Consider the following 18,013-nt stretch of genomic DNA (forward strand, 5'->3'; position numbering starts at 1 on the left):
TTAGTCGCTTGCTCATTTAACTTCTCTTATTTATTTGCCATTTCGCTCCGTGCAGAGAGCAGAATTTTATGCTCTTTGAATCTCCTTCAAGATTTCCTTCAAGGGTTATATTATTTGCTTTTGAAATCGATAGCTTCATATAAAATCTCAGATAACCTAAGGTTGTTTTTGCCTGATTTTATATTATCAGAATATCCAGTCACTGAATTAAGATAATCGGATGAAAGATTTTAGGTAGGATTTATAGCTATTTTTTAAAAAATTTATAAAATTATATCTTTAATAAAATATTTAGTTTGCAACATTATGCCCGTAAATTTTTGAGTAATCTCGAAAACTGTAATTTATTAATCTATTAGAATGTCATTCATTGCACTCAGTCTTCTAATTTTAGTCCTACCTGTAATCCCAATTTAATAAACTATTATTTAATGAACTAGTAACACTCACTAGTTCAGCGGCAAAGCGTTCCATTTTGGAAGGTTTTTCCTCCAAGCAAATAAGCATTTCTAGCGATATCACATTCCAGCTTAGGAGAACTGAATGATCAAATTCGAGGTAGGGCTGAGCACGTTTTAGATTGCAACTTTTTCAAGAGTCTTAAAGACCTTTGTAAAACTTAAAAAAAAAGAAAACTTTATGAGATTATTACACTGTTGTGAGATAAAATTTGTAAATTCATAGATCTATTCCGAAGAAGGAAACGCAAAAAATCAGCTCTGCCATCATCAGGAATCGAACTCCAGATTTCTCGATTGCTAGGAGAATGTGCTTTCAATTACACCACGAAGATAGTCGATAAGGAAAGTTTAAATTCTTTATAATTTTTATGAGAATTATAGTAAGCATTTTCGAAAAACGTACTGCTATAAATTAAGGATTAGGTATATGAATTTAAAACAAATTGCATCACATAAATACTCTATTTGAAAACAGGCACTAAAATGATTCGACTAATTACCTATTGCTTGTGGTGCTATCATATGTACAAAACCAGCTGAAAATAGAATCAGTGTCAAAGGGAAAGCTATCCAAGATAAATATTGCAAAAGCGGATGCCTGGCTAAATCACGATATAACCAGATGCGAGCTGTAAATAAAAAGGAAGAAAATAAATAAAATTTTAAAGAAATTTCAACTGACAAATAAATTCAATTTAAATTATTACTTAATAAAAATCAGCTTAGCTGTGAATGCATCCCAAATTAATAATTAAGAGAAGATTTACTCTCATTTTCTACTTTTTTCGATTTTCCAGAATTTTATTGATTCATATTTCTCCAAATATTTTTTCAACACTTTTTTCAGCAATAATTTCATTTTCTATTACTGAAAGGAATTTTTATTTAGACTCTGCACTTTGTGATTTTATGCAATGAAAAGTTTTTCCGGCAGGGTTTCTTTGTAAGACGAGTGTTATGTACTTAGCGAAAACAGTTGTGATGTTTATCATTGTGTATTTGCAGTCAAAAGTGAGTAACCTTAAGAACTAGTTAGCGAATAATCGCTTAAGTTCGTGTGACAAGAAGCAACAAGATGAAAGGGTAACTAACCCTTTATTATTCCAATAAGATTTAACAGAACTCCGTCTTGGAGTGTACAATAAAAGCTGACACTTGGGCTTGAACTTAAGAGACTGAGAAATAAATTAAAACTAAGATTAATTAAAGAGATATAGCCGAAGCTATCAAGATTCTAATCGAGTTGGCCCCTTAACTCTATTTCACTACGAAGCTTATCAAGGGCCTGAGTACAGCCGAGCGTAATAACAGCTTTGAGAGAGAGTAGCTAAAAGGCAGACTCGCGCAAATCAGAAACTCTGATTCTCTCAAACTCAGCAAGTAGAACTTCGTGGTTTAAATACCGCTCCTCCTCATTAAGTATTCAGACGTGATTCTAAAACTACGTTCTGGCCGGAAGTCGTAAGTTGAAGGTAAAGATTTGATAGGAAAGACGTTTAACTCAAAATTAAAACTGTTAATAAAATTAAAATAACCTAACACAGTTTAGGTTAGATTAGGTTAGTTTACTTATTATGCTAAAACTCTAAGGAGCACTTTGCCTCAGGAAGGCACTCGTGCATAGTGATCTAAGATAAACTATTTTGTATTGTCATTACACATGGGAAAATCTGTGAAACCCCCATGCAGCCTCCCCCTTCAGTCGTCTAGAATGAAATTTAGAATAAACTATCAAGGTTCAATGATCTCTCGACCGCTAGTGAACCTTTCGAAAATGTTGAAAGCACGCGAATGAGCGAGTTGTAAGTAAAAGTTACTAAATAAAATCTATTTAGAACGTATGGTGGTACTTTCGTATTATTCCGTAGACTGTGAATGTTAGCTACTATTGAACATGGATGTGGCCGAGATTCCTCTGAAGCTTTGCCAGTTGTTCCTGCGGAATTCTGAGTATCAATTCTATCTGAAAATCTTACAATAAAACATTCGTCTGTCTCTTTGCGCAATCCGTCAAACAGCCATTGCTACGGAATTATTCGGCACGCTTCGCTTTTGTGTTTGGTAAAAGAGCTTTGATCGATTTCTACTACTTGTTAGGCTCTGCGTTTTTACCGGAATCTCTGCTTAGAACGCTTAAAATAAATATTTCTCGCAGGTGATTGTTCCGATCTTGTTTGGTCGGCCAAAACCAGCGGTTATTTTTCCTAGTCAACAGTTTTTAATTCTCTGGACTAGCTGTAAATGGGCCGGAGTGCAATCACAATGTGATTCTACAGCCCTCGAATTAATGTTTCTCTAAATGCAAGGCAAAAATACTGTAGTATTAGTTTGGGGTTACATCCAACGAAAGCATGGCTAATGAGTGTGTTGCAATGTCACGCTTATTCATAATTAGACCTAAGTCATTCTGTTTGGCGACAGTGTCATGATCGACGGAATAATACGCAAGTACCCGTTATGTATATAGTGCGCCTGTTCTACTACTGTTTACTATTTAATTGTTAAAATAAATATGTTATAAACTGAATCCCATTTCTTTATATCATTATTATAAGCAAATAGCGCCGAAATAAATATCAAGAAAATGATTCAAAAATTCCGCTTAGTAACGTGAATGTTTCCTGCCAAAACACTCCTTTCCTATTAGGAAAAACAATCACTGAAATAAGAAAAAAAAAATAGAGCAGAAAATTTGAAAAAACATGTGATCTCGCTCGGAATGAGTTGATAGATTTTCAACTGGACGTAAAAAGCAATTAATAGCACAAGGCAAATGCGGTAATTCCTTACAACATAAAATAGAAACAATAGTAATCAGATATTATTTATAAGTACTTTTCAGCTGATTAAACTTTCTCTCCCTTCTAGAACAGAAATGCAAGTCTTTTCATTTTGCGAATTAGAAGAGAGTTAGTTAACTTATTTATGAAGATTATATAAGAAAATGCAATGTAAAATTACGGCCCATGTGGAAAATTACAAGCTTTCTATGAAGCAATAATTGTATTACTTTCTGCAGTATATAGAGAATTATCACTGCAAACGTGATATAAACGCTGATTTGGTTCATATGTTCATAATCTAAAGATTAAAAAATTTCAATGCAAACCGTTAAGAATTGCTTTAGAGCGGTTGTTTAGGGTGATTTAAATAACTTGTTTAAAAAATTCATTTGCTTTATAACAACCCAAAAGGTAACATAAAAGTTTATTGCTCACAGCTGGTGGGTATTAACTTAAAAGTAATACAAAGGAAATAAGGAAATTATTCGCTTCTTGTGGACAGAGACTTGCTGGAACTCTACGGTATTTTAGATGGGTTACAGCTCCAGCAACTCTGCGCGAAGCTACAGTCGGATAAACAAAGCGCAGTTAACTTTCAGCACTTATTAACTATGACAGCACAACCAGGCATCCACGTCTGCTGAGATCAGTCACTCTATAGGCAACAGCAAGCAGACTTGCTCTCCGTATCGTACTCGTTAAGATTTCCTACTAATTTTAACATACCCCACTTGCCATAAAAATCTGCATAAACTTCTGAACTGAACAAGTACATAACAAAACAAGGCATAAAGGAGAGAATAAACATAAAGCTTACTGTTAGTAATTTTAAATCAATGTCAGAATCTTTATTGAAGTTCTTCAGTATTTAATCATTATAAGAGCTCTTCATTGACAGACAATAGCATGCATTTAAGCTATAGAAATTTATTAGGTTTCTTCAGAGCTTGAAACGCAAAATATTCAATTATCCTCTCTCCAGGTGTCGAACACCGGATTTTCTAACCGCTAGGTGGATATACTAACTATTATACGCAGTGGAGAATGTGATAATTCACCATTCGATGCGGAAAGACAGTGAGAAGGCTGTTCAAACTTTCAAAGTGCTATGATTATGACCCTGATACATTTCCTTACATTTTGTGCTATAAATTGTTGAAACTACTCGAATAATTTGAATCATAATATATAGCACATTGCAGATTGAAAGGCAAAATAAAAGTTTCCTAAATTTTTAAGTAAAATAATAACCATAAGAAATAATGGCTTTATACTAAAAAACAAATTTTCTATTTCAAATGTTCCGTTTTCCATTTTATCAAGTTATGAATGGGATATACACAAGATAAATTATATGCCTAAATATATCTGATATCAGTTCTGTATTTTAGGGAAAGGCCTTTAATGGTTGTCTAAAATGCAGAACAGGTAAAAATGAAAAACTAAAATATCGAATATTTTAAATGAAGTGGATAGATGTTTTTATTTATAACACAAATATCTTAAATTTATAATCATTACATTTACTGCAGGTCACAAATCAAAAACAAAACATATGTATAATAAATGTAATATAGCAGAGAAAGGTAAAATCATATGTAATGGACACATACTTCTTAAGCATATGGCAACTGCGTAATCCATGCTAAAACTTATTAATGATGTCAGTATTCCTAATACAGCAAGGAATACCCAGTCTTCCCCTAACTTTGCAAATGTGTATTGCCAGAATGCTGTAAAGTAGCCTGAAATAATTAAATTATTATGGTCAAAAAACAGTTAAGCGTAAATAAAGGTAAAACATTTAGCATCTAGTTGTATTCTAAAGATAATTGATAATAGATTTTTGTGAAGATATGACAAATCTGTTTTTTTATTTTAAATTTTATATATTGATAAAGCATTTGAAATACGTAATCACTAAATCTAGTCGTTTTAATCAAACCAATCACAGAAACCATGCGCAAACCATTGCTTCTGGGAAACCTTTAATACGTAGTGTGGGAAGATTATTCAGTCAGGTATTCGAAAGTGCTGACAAGATCATACTTAACAAGGAAACAACGAGGTGAATTTATAAAGCTTTTTTATCTAAATGGGGGAAATGCTGCTGAAGTAGCGCGAGTTTATCTGCGAAATCATAGCTAAGACTAGGCCCATATTCCGTAAAAAGTGAAAGTGATGTGGCAAAACAGTTAGAAGAAACTGAATGCGCATGTGATAGACTGCGATCCGGACGACCCTGTGTTTATGCTGAAGTTGGTGCGGAAGTGAAAAATGCGATTACTGCAGGTCCATTGCATACTGCAAGACCTATTGCCCGCAGTTTTGATATACCTAAAACCCCAGTTTTCAAGCTTCTGCGCTCTGTTCTGCTGATGTTTCCTTATCGATTCCAACGCGTCAAGATGTTTCAACCAGGAGACACGCAACCACGGTCCGACTTTCAGAATTTTATCTCATCAAATATGATGACGATAACAGGTTGCCGCTGGGGATATTATGCACCTATGAGGCGTATTCCTCCTTAACTGGGAACCTATGAGACGTATTCCTTCTTAACTGAGAACTTGAACTCCAAGAACTGCATTCACTGGGCTGATTAAAATGCTCACGGTGTGGCACCAACGCCTTTAAACGAAGCTAAAATGACTGTGTGATGCGACATCGCAAGTACATTCGTTCTCAGTCCGACCTTCTTCGAAGATGTCGCTTCCGCAGGTATAAAATCCTGCTCCATCACAAGGGCTCGGTACACAGCAATTTTGCAGAATTACGTAACCAGAATAGCAGCTGCGAATGACACTGTATGGATGCAAGATGCTGCTTTGGAAGTTACGGGAGATCTCCCGTAATTTTGCAGGTTTGTGACCACCGCGATCTGCCGACCTCACTTCGATGGATTTCTGGTTCTGCGGTTATCTGAAGTCGAAGGTGTACACATCAAATCCACGACATTTGTCAGAATTGAAAGATGCCATAAAACGTAAAATTATTCAGATTCCTCCTGGGATGTTACGTTCGTCATTGTTGTTAACAATCTCCCGCATGCAATGCGTTATCGTCTGTGAAGGTGAAGCATGCTAAAAATTTGTAATTGCAGTAAAAGGTTTTTTTATTCTCTTCTCTTCTGTTGTTCTTTTATAATGTTCTTCGTTGCAAATGTTTACGCAAGCAGTTTGCGGCATGCGTGTATTGTTCAAACGTTATTTAAGGTTTTTCAATGCGCTGACTAATTTGACCAGGAAAAAAAAAATGGGTATTGTCATTTGAAAATTTCGAAATTTTTTCACTGCAACCGTAATTGTTAGAGCTCTACTGTTTGAAATCATCACAATCTCGAACGCATACCTTCAAATAACAGAGTCTGAAATTTCATTTCGATTAGTTGTAGGTAGATAGGCTGCTATGGGCTAATATATCGAAGATCTTTTTGATGGTTACTCCGAATATTTTTTTTTTTGTTGTTGTTAGGTTACATTTATGAGTTTTGTGCAAAAATCGCGAATTTCACGGATGGTCATCTATTTTTATGACTCGTTTGAAACTTTGAATTTTGTTTTGCACCTGTTTCTGCATTTTCAGAATTTAAATAACCGGCTTGTCTGAGGGAAGTTATTTGTTGCCAGGCAACGCGTTGAAAAGAAAATATCACATCTTTTACAAAATTTTAAGAAAAGAGGAATAGGGAAACAAGACGATGCATGTTAGAACATAAATTATGTTAGAACATAAACTTGTAACGTTTGTCACAGTAACTAATCTGTCTTTAAATATGAATAATTTTACTTTATTTCGCATTTATTTCTTATACTATTACTAGTCATATCGTAAGATTTATGTTACTTAATTTACGCTAACCAGCGAGAGCAGTAAGGAATCTCGCAGTAGAACACATAACATTTATGTAAAATGTACTTGTATTTTAATTAATTAATGCAGCATGTACTAAAGTTTGGCTGAAATAAATAATTTCTTTAACTTTCATTATTAAAGCATAAATATACAAATTTAAAAATGCGAACATTAAACTTTGAAATGAAAGATATCGAAGATAAAAAACTACCTGCAAATCGCCTTTCCCAAGCACTGCGGTAAGTTTTCAGTTGCTTCTTTCTAATCGCTTCTTCATTCTTTCTTAATCTTTCTAAATTTTTCCATCTCCTTGCTTCTACTTTTGCATAAGTTTCTATGCCTTCTTTATATTGGCCGTACATCTAATGAAAAACATTATCATCTACAAATTCAAACAAATAGTTGCTCAAATTTTCAAAAACACAAGGAATTTGTCTTCCCGTGCTTTTTAGGCATTTTATTTTTTTGTGAATCTGAATATTACTATACTGCGATGACGTGCTTAATATGTCCATTACTACGACTTTAAGTCGAGCACCACAGCAGTTAAGCGACACACTGTAGTCCCCCCAACGGGCATTTCACCGTGGTAGTTTTAAACGATGTCTAGTAATTCCAGATCTAACACCACTTGATATTTTATTACTTGTGAAGTCAATTAAATATATCGGTTTAGCCTAAGAGATTACTGTTGTAAGCATCTAAAAGGGAGTCTAGATTGCATTCACCATCAGACTGATGCTACACTCATCGAGCCGGCGCATAGACTGGTTTACGTGCCGTAAGCAAGGAAGGTAACTTTGCAAATGTTTCTGAGCATTCTTTATGATACTCCATTTATGAGGAACCCTGAAACTTGAGGGAAAATGAAACTTACTTTTATGGCTAACGTTTCATAAGAGTATGTAATTTTTAGAATCCGTATATTATTTTACTGAGAAAATTATTATTCTATTTATCTCTTTCTTTTTCTCACCTTTAATCAAATCAGTTTAGCTTGGGCTAAAAATAAAAAGCTCACAGTTTAGAAATGCACATTTTTGAATAGGTCTCGAACCCTTCCTTTGATGTTACAGGTTGGAGCAATGCTGGCACCTGTTCATTCCCATAGGTATATATTAGGTATCGCGGGGGCTTGCTAACTGTTAGGCCTTTCCGCCAATTTTGAAGAAGAATACTCCACGGCAAGGTCCGAGGGTCTCTCGCCCTCTTTCTAGAGGACTTTCTGCTTGCCGTGTATTTTCAGAACTCCCTTGCCACGCAGACACTACATGCGGTACAGATATGCGGCACAGACGTTATTAAAAACATCCATGCCTTCTTCGGATTTCGAACCTGGGTCCATCCTTGCGGCAGTTAACGTCACTAATTACTGTACTGGCTGGGTGGCCTTCCAAGTGATAGTTGGAAGCAGTGAGTTCACTCTAAGGAAGTTGATGGTAATTTGTTTACAATCCTCCCTAGCTTCTTAAGAAACTATACGGGGAGGCGAGAGCCATTGGACTAGGTCAAACTCGTGAAGAGTTACCGTCACCCCATTACTGCAGAGTCCTTGTTCAAGGATCTTAAATATCTGCTTGTCAATTTATAAGGTATTTCTCCCGCCTTCTTGGCATGCTTTCGTAGTGTGGTGGTCTGCACGCTCAGCGCATAATTGAGAGGTCCGTGGTTCGATTCCCGGTGAAGGCGTTGCAAATTTTTCATCTTTCCTGCTTACAAAATGCCTAATGTCTCTACAGTAGCGCGCGAACTAAAAGGGTGTTGGATGATGATTCTCCTCACCCAGGATTTGGCGATTGGGTCCCCTAAAAACCCCAGTCGCCCTTTAAAAAGGGGGAGTACATAAGGTATTTCTCCCGCCTTCTTGGCATGCCTTCGTGGTGTGGTGGTCTGCATGCCTAGCGCAAAATTGAGAGGTCCGTTGTTCGATTCCCGGCGAAGGCGTTGCAAATTTTTCATCTTTCCTGCTTCCAAAATGCCTAATGGCTCTATAGATTTGCTTTAAACGTAAGGCCTTACCTTAGGTTTCGTAAGTGTGAAGGCAAGTTATCTTTAGCACAAGAATAAGGAGCTTGCAAGCAACTAAATGAATAATAAAGAAAATGTTTTTATACCACTACTTATAAAACTTATCACAAGATTTAAGTTATCAGAATTTACAATAATAACACTAAGGAATCACTAGTTTACTGACAAATTTTGACAACTAACCTGAAGCCACTAACACTTTACAACTTCAAGTATTTAATCAACCTGTCACCCGGAAAATCTCCGACTTTAAAGCTTTAATTGCACAGATACTAATTTCATCATTTAGTCAACAAACTGTTAGTTCACCATTAGCGAATAGCGTCCAAAATTTCAAAGAAATCAGTTCTATAGACCCCTATTTAGCCTTGGATAGGTAGTTGATAAACCTCACCACATAAATTCCAATCTTGTGAATTCGAAACTGTATAAAATTTGTGATGAAGGTAAGAAGAACTGGAATGCGCAAACTTGAACATATGCTATAGAGGTATTTCCTCCCCTTTGGTCAAGATTACAAATGTTCTTTTGCGAATTCAGTTAAGTGACTTGCACAATTATAGCATATTAAAATAGAACTGTGAAAGAATAATTTTTTTAAAGAAAATTCCTACAGGAGCAAGAGACCCACCAGCGGCCCGAGTAGTAAAGTCGCTGAACACTGGTAGTTCGGTCCGGGGTTCGAATCCTGCCGCATGGGCTGACTGCATGGGCATTTTTGTGATTTTCCCCATATGTAACGTGTATACCAGCCAGTTTCTTTCAGAAAGTCCTCTACGAAGGCATTTCTCCCTTTAGGCAGATAGCCCTCGACTACTTTACCATAATTAAATAAAGTAAACAAACTTACAGGAGCAAAAATACTATTACAGTGACAGATAATTCCTTCTTTTGCTACCTCCTTTTAAAAAGAGTTCGTTCAGGCTCATCAACTAATTCTTAAATGTAATATAATACTGTTAAGTGAGTGTTGTTGCTTTCGTGTAAAGATAAGTTATCCAAAACACATGGCAATTAATCAGTTATGGATACCGGCATGAATGGGATGAAATTGCATTACGGAAGCTCTATGCATCGTATGTGGTTTATGCTTACACGAGGTTTCCCTGCCCTTCAGCTTATCAACGTTATTAGTATATTAATCCAACCCACCTCCAAAAAATGCCCCAAAAGTCACCGATTTTATACACTGAAAGCTTAGCTTAATATCATTTGATTTTTACTCATAGGTACAGTAAAATTATTAACTTTAATGGAGAATATAGCTGCTCTGGAGAATTTAGGAACAAAAAATCTATCATGATTGTTGTCCGATGATCTTACCACCATCTGAAGTGGGTTATTTCGGTTTAAAATTGATTATATCTGTTTGTTATAAACAACAGAGATCAGTTTGAACCGATTCATCGTTAACTTTGAACAGAAGTTTTCTTTGATGTGGGACCTTTGAGACACTCTATATGTGGCGCAAAAGAGTGTATTCTTAAAACCTTATTCAATGTTAATAAATTGAAAAAGTAAAACTGAAGATCACATCATTGTCTTGAAATCATGTAAGTCTGCTGAAAACAAGCAGATCTGTATTTATTTATATGTATTTGGAATGAAAAGTTCTGCTATAATCAAATTACTAAAGTTTTGCCTAGGCCTGTCTACGATTATTTAAATAAACTCTCGGTGAATTCAGCTATATCGCAAAAGCGCTTTAGTAATTTCCTTGACTGTATTAAGATCAAATTTAAATAAATGATTTCATTTTATGCCAAACTTATCAATATTTTCACAGTATTTTAATATTTTTTGGTCATTCCCTATATATTCAGCTATTTCTTAATATCAAAATTATCAAACGTGTTTAAGTGCTTTCTTATCATTCAGATAAAAACTGTAGAGTGCTTATATCTCTCACGAAATTCGTTTGTCAGTAGTAAACCTTAGAACAAATTATAAAAGTATTAAACTTCAAAACTTGGACACAGAAACATATATTTCACAGAAGCACTAGTTTATATTTCTAAAGTTATCTTTATTACAAAACAAAAGAGAAACTGATTGTAAGAAGCAATTGTAAGAGATATAATAAAAAGGTAAAATGGAGCAACTTATACGGGGTGGTCATAAAGAAACCTTCCCCGATATATGAACCCCAAGCGGCCTGTCCTCACAGACAGTCGAAATGAAATTTCACATTGTGTTATTTGAACGTATGTGTTCAAAACTATGATGATTTCAAGCAACAGAGCTCTCACGGTTACGGTTACAGTGAAAAAATTTCGATTCAACTTTATCAGTTCACGTCGTTGTTTCCTTGTAAGTATCATCTTGCTAGCACGATCCAACACCTGATTGAAAAAACAGTCTTCCCCCACTGCTTAACGTTTTTCCACAAGCAATGTTTGCATATGGTGTTTTGTGATTGGTGTTTCTACTGTCTATCGGTGTGAATTATGCAAAGTGCGACAGTGCATTTCCTCTCCTTGTTTTCATTGTTCCTTTATAATGCTCTTCTTTGCAAATGTTTTACCCCCACAGTTTTCATCATATGTCTCGTGTCAACCCTATGTATGGCTTTTCAATGCGCTTATCAATTTGCGCAGGGAAAAAATGTGGGTGTTTCTATTCGAAAAATATTGAAATTTATTTTCACTCTAACGGTAACTGTTAGAGCTCTGTTGTTCCAAATCCTCACAATCCCGAGCGCACACCTTGAAATAGCAATATCTAAAATTTCACTTCGATTGGTTGAGCGGATAGGCCGCTAGAGTTTCATATATGAAGGGAATTTTTTATGACCACCCTGTATATCCGTGAGTTTAAACATATATATCTCAGTGCATTCTGTTTCTCAAGATCAGCTCAGAGATTATGACAAGCACATTTGTAAGAATAACGTATGATAGATAAGACGATATTAAACATATGTATTTAACGATGAACAGTTATATGTGATGACAGATAGATAATAATGATGCAGGTAAGTAAATCAAGAAAGTATTTTCAGTAGCTGTTCGCAGTGGCTTAATTGGACTAAAATATTTTTTTACAGTGCACAGCTTTAATTTATATAAGTTTTTTCGGAAATTTCTTGAAGGTACTCTCTTCCGTAGGCGAATATCTTTGGCGTGATTTGTCGATATTAACGAACGAAGTGGTTTGAATGTATAATTTTCATTTTTCATATTATATCATCAAAAGCCATTGCAGTGTTGCCTTGTTGAGATACGTATGAGAATAATCTTCTATAACTGTTAAATGTCGTCAAGACTGGATCTAAAGTGGAACTGTAATAGGATATAAACACTGTATGTCAATTCTTTCTTTCAAGAATCATTGATTGAGATAACCAACTGGGTTTGGTTATCAGGATCTAGATCTGATAAAGGATATGAACATTAATTCATCCATTTTGATTTATTAATAAATTTAGGTTTAGAGTACATTCGAAAGATCTTTCAGGTTTACGATGAAAGCCGTGTTTAGACTAACATAATCTGAATAGTCCATCATTAGAATTAAGTTTGGTTTAGTGAAAATAAAAACTCATTTCAAGATAAAAACGATTGAACTGGGAATAATTGTGTGACTATGTAGTATATAATGAACACTATAAATCTGAAAATTAGCATGTGTAGTCGCCTAATAGAAAATAATAATAAAAAAATTTTTTTTAAAAAAACAGCCAAATGAAAAAGTCACTATTTAATGCAAAACGTTTAGTTGATTTCTACTTATTTTTGCTTAAAATTGTTCCATTTTAAGAGCTTCAAACCTTCCTGCCATGAAAGGTACAAAATACGCCTAAGCCTGGAAAGATATCTCGTCTGGGGAACATAAATGAAATAAGTTTCTAAGCATAAAAAAAAAATCTTTAAAAGCGAACTTTGGATTCCTACACCTAACTGCTCCTCTTGGAGATGACATTTTTGACACTGTTAGAATGCTTAAGGTACAGGTTTGACGGGAGCAAATAAAAGTGATATCTTAACGCTGATTAGTGCAATGACCACTTCTGCGTAGAAAACAAGAAAAACAGCAGAATTTACTCTTGTTCTGCAGCAGTTAGTTTGAAGAAGTATATTTAATTTTTATCGCGCGCCAGAGTTATGCTTTACTAATTACATTTTTAAAGAAATTTACATGTATTCCAAAATTATTTAGCACTCGTTATCAAATATTCAATTATTATTGACTACTGAGAGCAAGAGTGTGACAGGAAAATGGGCGGAAGTTTTGTACGCAATAAATTAGATCAAAAATTGTGAAAGTGCGGTGAATGAATTTTATGGCTCAATAATTTGATGAAACTATATATATGTATAGATCGAAAAAATTTTATTGATCAAGCTTTAGATAAAATGGGATCTATGCCTGTTTAATCTCATAGACTATAACTTAGCAGTCCATAAGTAATCAAAATTGATATTCGATTAAAAAAAGTACTCGTTTTACGTTTCTCAGATATATACTAAGAATTCATTTCAAGCTCAGCATGTTTTACAGCCTAGAAAACTTCGAAATGTCCTTACATTGTTCTTTGCTTTGTTAGCGCCCTTATCTGGTACTGAACGCCGTATTTCCTTGGAACCTAAAGGTCCACCAGCGTGCCGAGCGGCAAAAATCGCTGAATACTGGTAGTTCGACCTGAGATTGGACTAAGGCAAACAGGTTGGCTGCATGGTTATTTTTCGAGGTTTACCCTATGTGTAACGTGGATACGAGCCAGTTTTTCGTAAAATGTCCTCCACGAAGTCATCCCTTCCATAGGCAGATAGCCGTCGAGTTGCTTTACATTAATCAGTGAACGGAATCTAACCTTGGAACATAAATATCGTTCAGCTATACGATTTCCGTTTCATTACACAAAACAGATTATTTATTTTTAATTTGAGCGTTACATTTTGTTAGTAAACATAGCAGTTCAAAAGAAAGTTCTGAGTTTCCTCCTGACATAACCTCAATTAGGTGTAAACATACTTTTAAGGTCTATATGTAGGAATGACAGTCAACAAACCGTCTGCAAAAACCCTTGTTTGCTGATTCATACCGTGTCGTTATAATACATGTTATCAGTATGAAAACAATATTGCATTTTCCATGTGGCAATTATAGGATCTATTCTTTTTCAAAAATATATCTCGCGAAATTCTATGTGCAAAGTATACTCCCAGAAATATGGTAGTTAGACATGATTTTTAACCTTTTAAAATGAGAAACTGCACAGTGGCGGACGGGCTAGCTACTTGAGTGGTGGTACAAAATTTAGGAGAATTAGCATGTAACAATATTTTTAAACACAATTTATAAAGTCATGTTCAGTTTGACTTAATATGAACCTTCTAGACTGCCGGGTGAAGTTTGGACTTGCCACCTCATCTTACGTTCTAAGTACAGTAAACACAAAATCAGATAAGGTTTAAAATAAACCTATCCCCCATTAGCATGTCAACACTTATGGTTACACAAATTAATAAATAACGTAAATTAATATCTGCTGTATGCAGGAAAAATCGTACAGATACTCAAAATCAAATTAAAATATGAACGAAAAAATAATGCCCGTTTCATTAAGTTTTAGCTCGGGCCTGAATATTTGTAAGGCAAATGCGGCCTGTAAAGCTAAAGCCGATAAATTAATAAAACAGCAGGGAGGTAACAGGTCAACGATAGTTGCTGAAAGCTGTCTCTCAAATTCAAGAACTCTGAGCTCATATATAATAAATAATTTGCATCCTAGTGCGTGTTGACGAAAATAGAATTGACAGTAAAAAGAAAATATTAAATAACATAAAACTCTATAAGTGCGGCATTGTAAAACTACTAATGAATTTATTGAAATTTAAGTTTGAAGTAAAGAATTAAAGCAGTTTTCAAAATTAACTTCCGCTTTTTGCGGAATTGATAGACAAAAATGGTTAAACGTATTTGCAAGTCAATAAATTTTAATTTTTAATGAAAGGCACACACACCAGTTTGTTGCAAGAATGGTCAAGACAGACTATAACAAAAGAGTTTCCCTAAGGCCTAGTTTGGCCAAACCTCTTCCTTAGATCCTTACTCCCATTCAAAATTCACTTCATTTACTTATTTTGATGGAACAGGCGAACCAAGAGAAGCACAGGGCAAATTTAACATAAGAAATAAAGTGTTTAGTAAAATAAACCTTGCGACTTCATTGAAAAAACTTCTTTAAAATTAACGGCAGTTGACTAATAATAAAGGAAAATAGCTGGATCCCGTGGCTTCAGGATAACATACGTTTCAATGCTTTACGAAGACGCTTGCAGACTGAAAATTCTTTAAAACGCTAGGTACAAAATTCCCTTACAAAGTCAACTGGAAAAGACGATTGTATCCTTTTATTGTCCTGTAATAAAAGACACTTTAGACGAGAAGTCATATATTATAACTCGTAAATTTTGTTAGATAAAAATAACAGCCTTTCTTATCCTTTTCTATGCTAATCTCATGATTGAGATTTTCATTTTTTAGTGTTCCCCAAACTGTGTGCTAATTAATGCTCACAAAGTAATGGATGCAACTTCTGAAATCTAATGTGCCAAATCATTTTTGGTCATGTTCGCATTTTAGGTTTTAACTGGACACCTTCCAACATGGTTAAGTAACAAAATAATCAACTTTGTACTGGTAATGAAGTTTCTGAATTCTCAGCATCTTTCTTTGTACATAATTAGCAGCATTCTACTCATGCTGAAGGAGTAGGTGAGTGAAGAGCTGTCTTAAAACTAACTCTCAGTTTTACAAACTCTTTACAAATTTTACCATGTACAAATAGATGTAAAACCCTTTCAAGACATGTTGTTTTTTCACTTGAATATTACATGTGCACTTAAATTTAATATTTGCTACATTTAAAATTTTCCAATTCAGTAAATATCTATCTGCAATAGAAAATATTTCATTTAATTTATCTAAGAGAAAGGTACTAGATCTGGAAAAGAATATTAAGGATTTCTTTGCTTTTATTTCACTCCCTTCAGGGAAGTTTTCAATATTTCGATCTTATCACAGATAAATTCAACGTGAAGCTGTTGTATTTACAAGTGTCCATAATAGACGGAACGAAAAATGTCAAAACCTCTCTAGTTATCTATGAAGCAGCAAATTTTAATTATTTACTTATTTTTATTTACATATAGATGTTTTAGTTTTGTAATATGCAATTTAGATAGAGATATTTAATTTATTTAATATGCTTATTATACATAGTCTTACATATAAGAAAAATACTTGAAGTATTCATTATTATTCTTAGCAGATTTGTTAATTAACTATTAAAGAATATTAAAATCTATGGCTAATGAATGCTTCAATTTTTTTCTTTGTCATTTGTCAGAAGAAATAATTCTTCAAGTGTGTTTGTAGATGATTTTTTTTTAAATTTTATTTTTATTCACTGTTGATGCTTTATTTTTTTTTCACCTGCTACTGATAGAGAAAGGCATAATGAGACAGAGAGAAGCACAATGAATAAGAGAGGCACAACAGATTTTTTAATAATATTATTATACCAAGAAAAATTTCTTCTACTACAACATTTTTATTTCAAAATTTTCATTCTAAAACGCCGTGAATTTTTTATTTTTTTCTGCGCTTCTACGGTCCTTGGTAGATGACATTCTCTGTCAAGATTTTCATAACAGTTTCTTCAATAAGATTTAGAAAATTCAAAGTTCAAAGTAATTGAATTATTACTTGAATTAAATTATTGAATTTACACTTATTATACTTGAATTAAATTATTGAATTATTAATTGAATACTTATGATTATACTTGAATTAAATTATTGAATTATTAATTGAATACTTATGATTATACTTGAATTAAATTATTGAATTATTAATTGAATTAAAGAAAATTCAAAGTTAATGATATTAAAATGTAAAAACAGACTGATGCATTTCAAAATACAGCATTGCTAAATGTTTTCAATGAAAGAACTTTAAAATTTATTTGTTTGGATATTTGTTAAGGCGTCAACCATGACTGAATAAGTATTTCACTTTAAAGTGCCTTAATATATGTTTTAGAATTTTTATCTTATTTAAGCTCATTTCAGAGCATGACGCTCGCCCTTGAAGAAAATGTCCTTCCCTGATGACAAAACTTTACTGCACGAAAGCTATTATTATTAAACATACATAGTTTTTAGACATGATAAACTGAAATAATTAAGACTTTGTTTATTTATTTATGAACGGAACTTTAGTGAATTTCAACGTTATCTCCCTTTGTAAAATCAAATCATTATCTTTCTTCTTACCACTGTTCTTCAGCATTTGCTCTGTAGCACTTAACATGATCTTTGCTATTCCGACCTTCAAAATATAAATATAACTGTGTGGACAAAGACTCGGTCTTTAATATATTCCCTGCCTGGGTTACGACAAAGTATATAATCTCATCACTCACTTTCGGCCTGCCACTTCTGGAAAGATCACCAATGCTACCAGTTTCTTAAAAACGTTTTATAGTGCTTTTAGTGTCTGGAAGATTGTACCCATACGAAATTCTTGATAACAGTTAATGTGCGAATTTGCTTCAGAATATCACAAGGTACACCTTTGTTTTCTTTCATCGACGCCATTTTTTTACTAACTATTCCTTGACGCCATCACTTATATGGTAAAAACTTTGTAACACTAGGACTAAGTAATGATGAAATTTTCAAATTTCTGTCTTACTTATTTGTCTTTGTCTTTCAAATTTCTGTCTCTTTTGTCTTATTTCTTCAATTGTTGTTACATGTAACACGTTAACATTTCATTAAAAATTTCGCAGTTATTTTCAGTTTATTTCCCTAGCGATTAAATCAGAAGACGAAGGCGATAAATAATAAAAAATGATAAGCTAAATTTAGATTTATT

The 18,013-nt window shown here is 33.9% G+C and overlaps 1 protein-coding gene across 1 annotated transcript in view; it reads right to left on the reverse strand.

The window, feature by feature from the left end:
• LOC118198107 (chloride channel protein 2-like) overlaps positions 1–18,013 on the reverse strand; it is a 63,166-nt gene that overhangs the window by 44,413 nt on the left and 740 nt on the right. Inside the window, exons 2-4 of the mRNA XM_035369715.2 lie at positions 7,311–7,461; positions 4,858–4,989; positions 962–1,090 (exon numbers count right to left, since the gene is read on the reverse strand). Of these exons, the coding sequence (XP_035225606.1) occupies positions 962–1,090; positions 4,858–4,989; positions 7,311–7,461 (412 nt within the window). The remainder of the gene's footprint in view (positions 1–961; positions 1,091–4,857; positions 4,990–7,310; positions 7,462–18,013) is intronic.

Source organism: Stegodyphus dumicola, chromosome X2, assembly GCF_044657685.1.
Source record: "Stegodyphus dumicola isolate Sdum_Otavi_A_Nest chromosome X2, ASM4465768v1".
Classification (NCBI taxonomy): Eukaryota; Metazoa; Arthropoda; class Arachnida; order Araneae; family Eresidae; genus Stegodyphus; species Stegodyphus dumicola.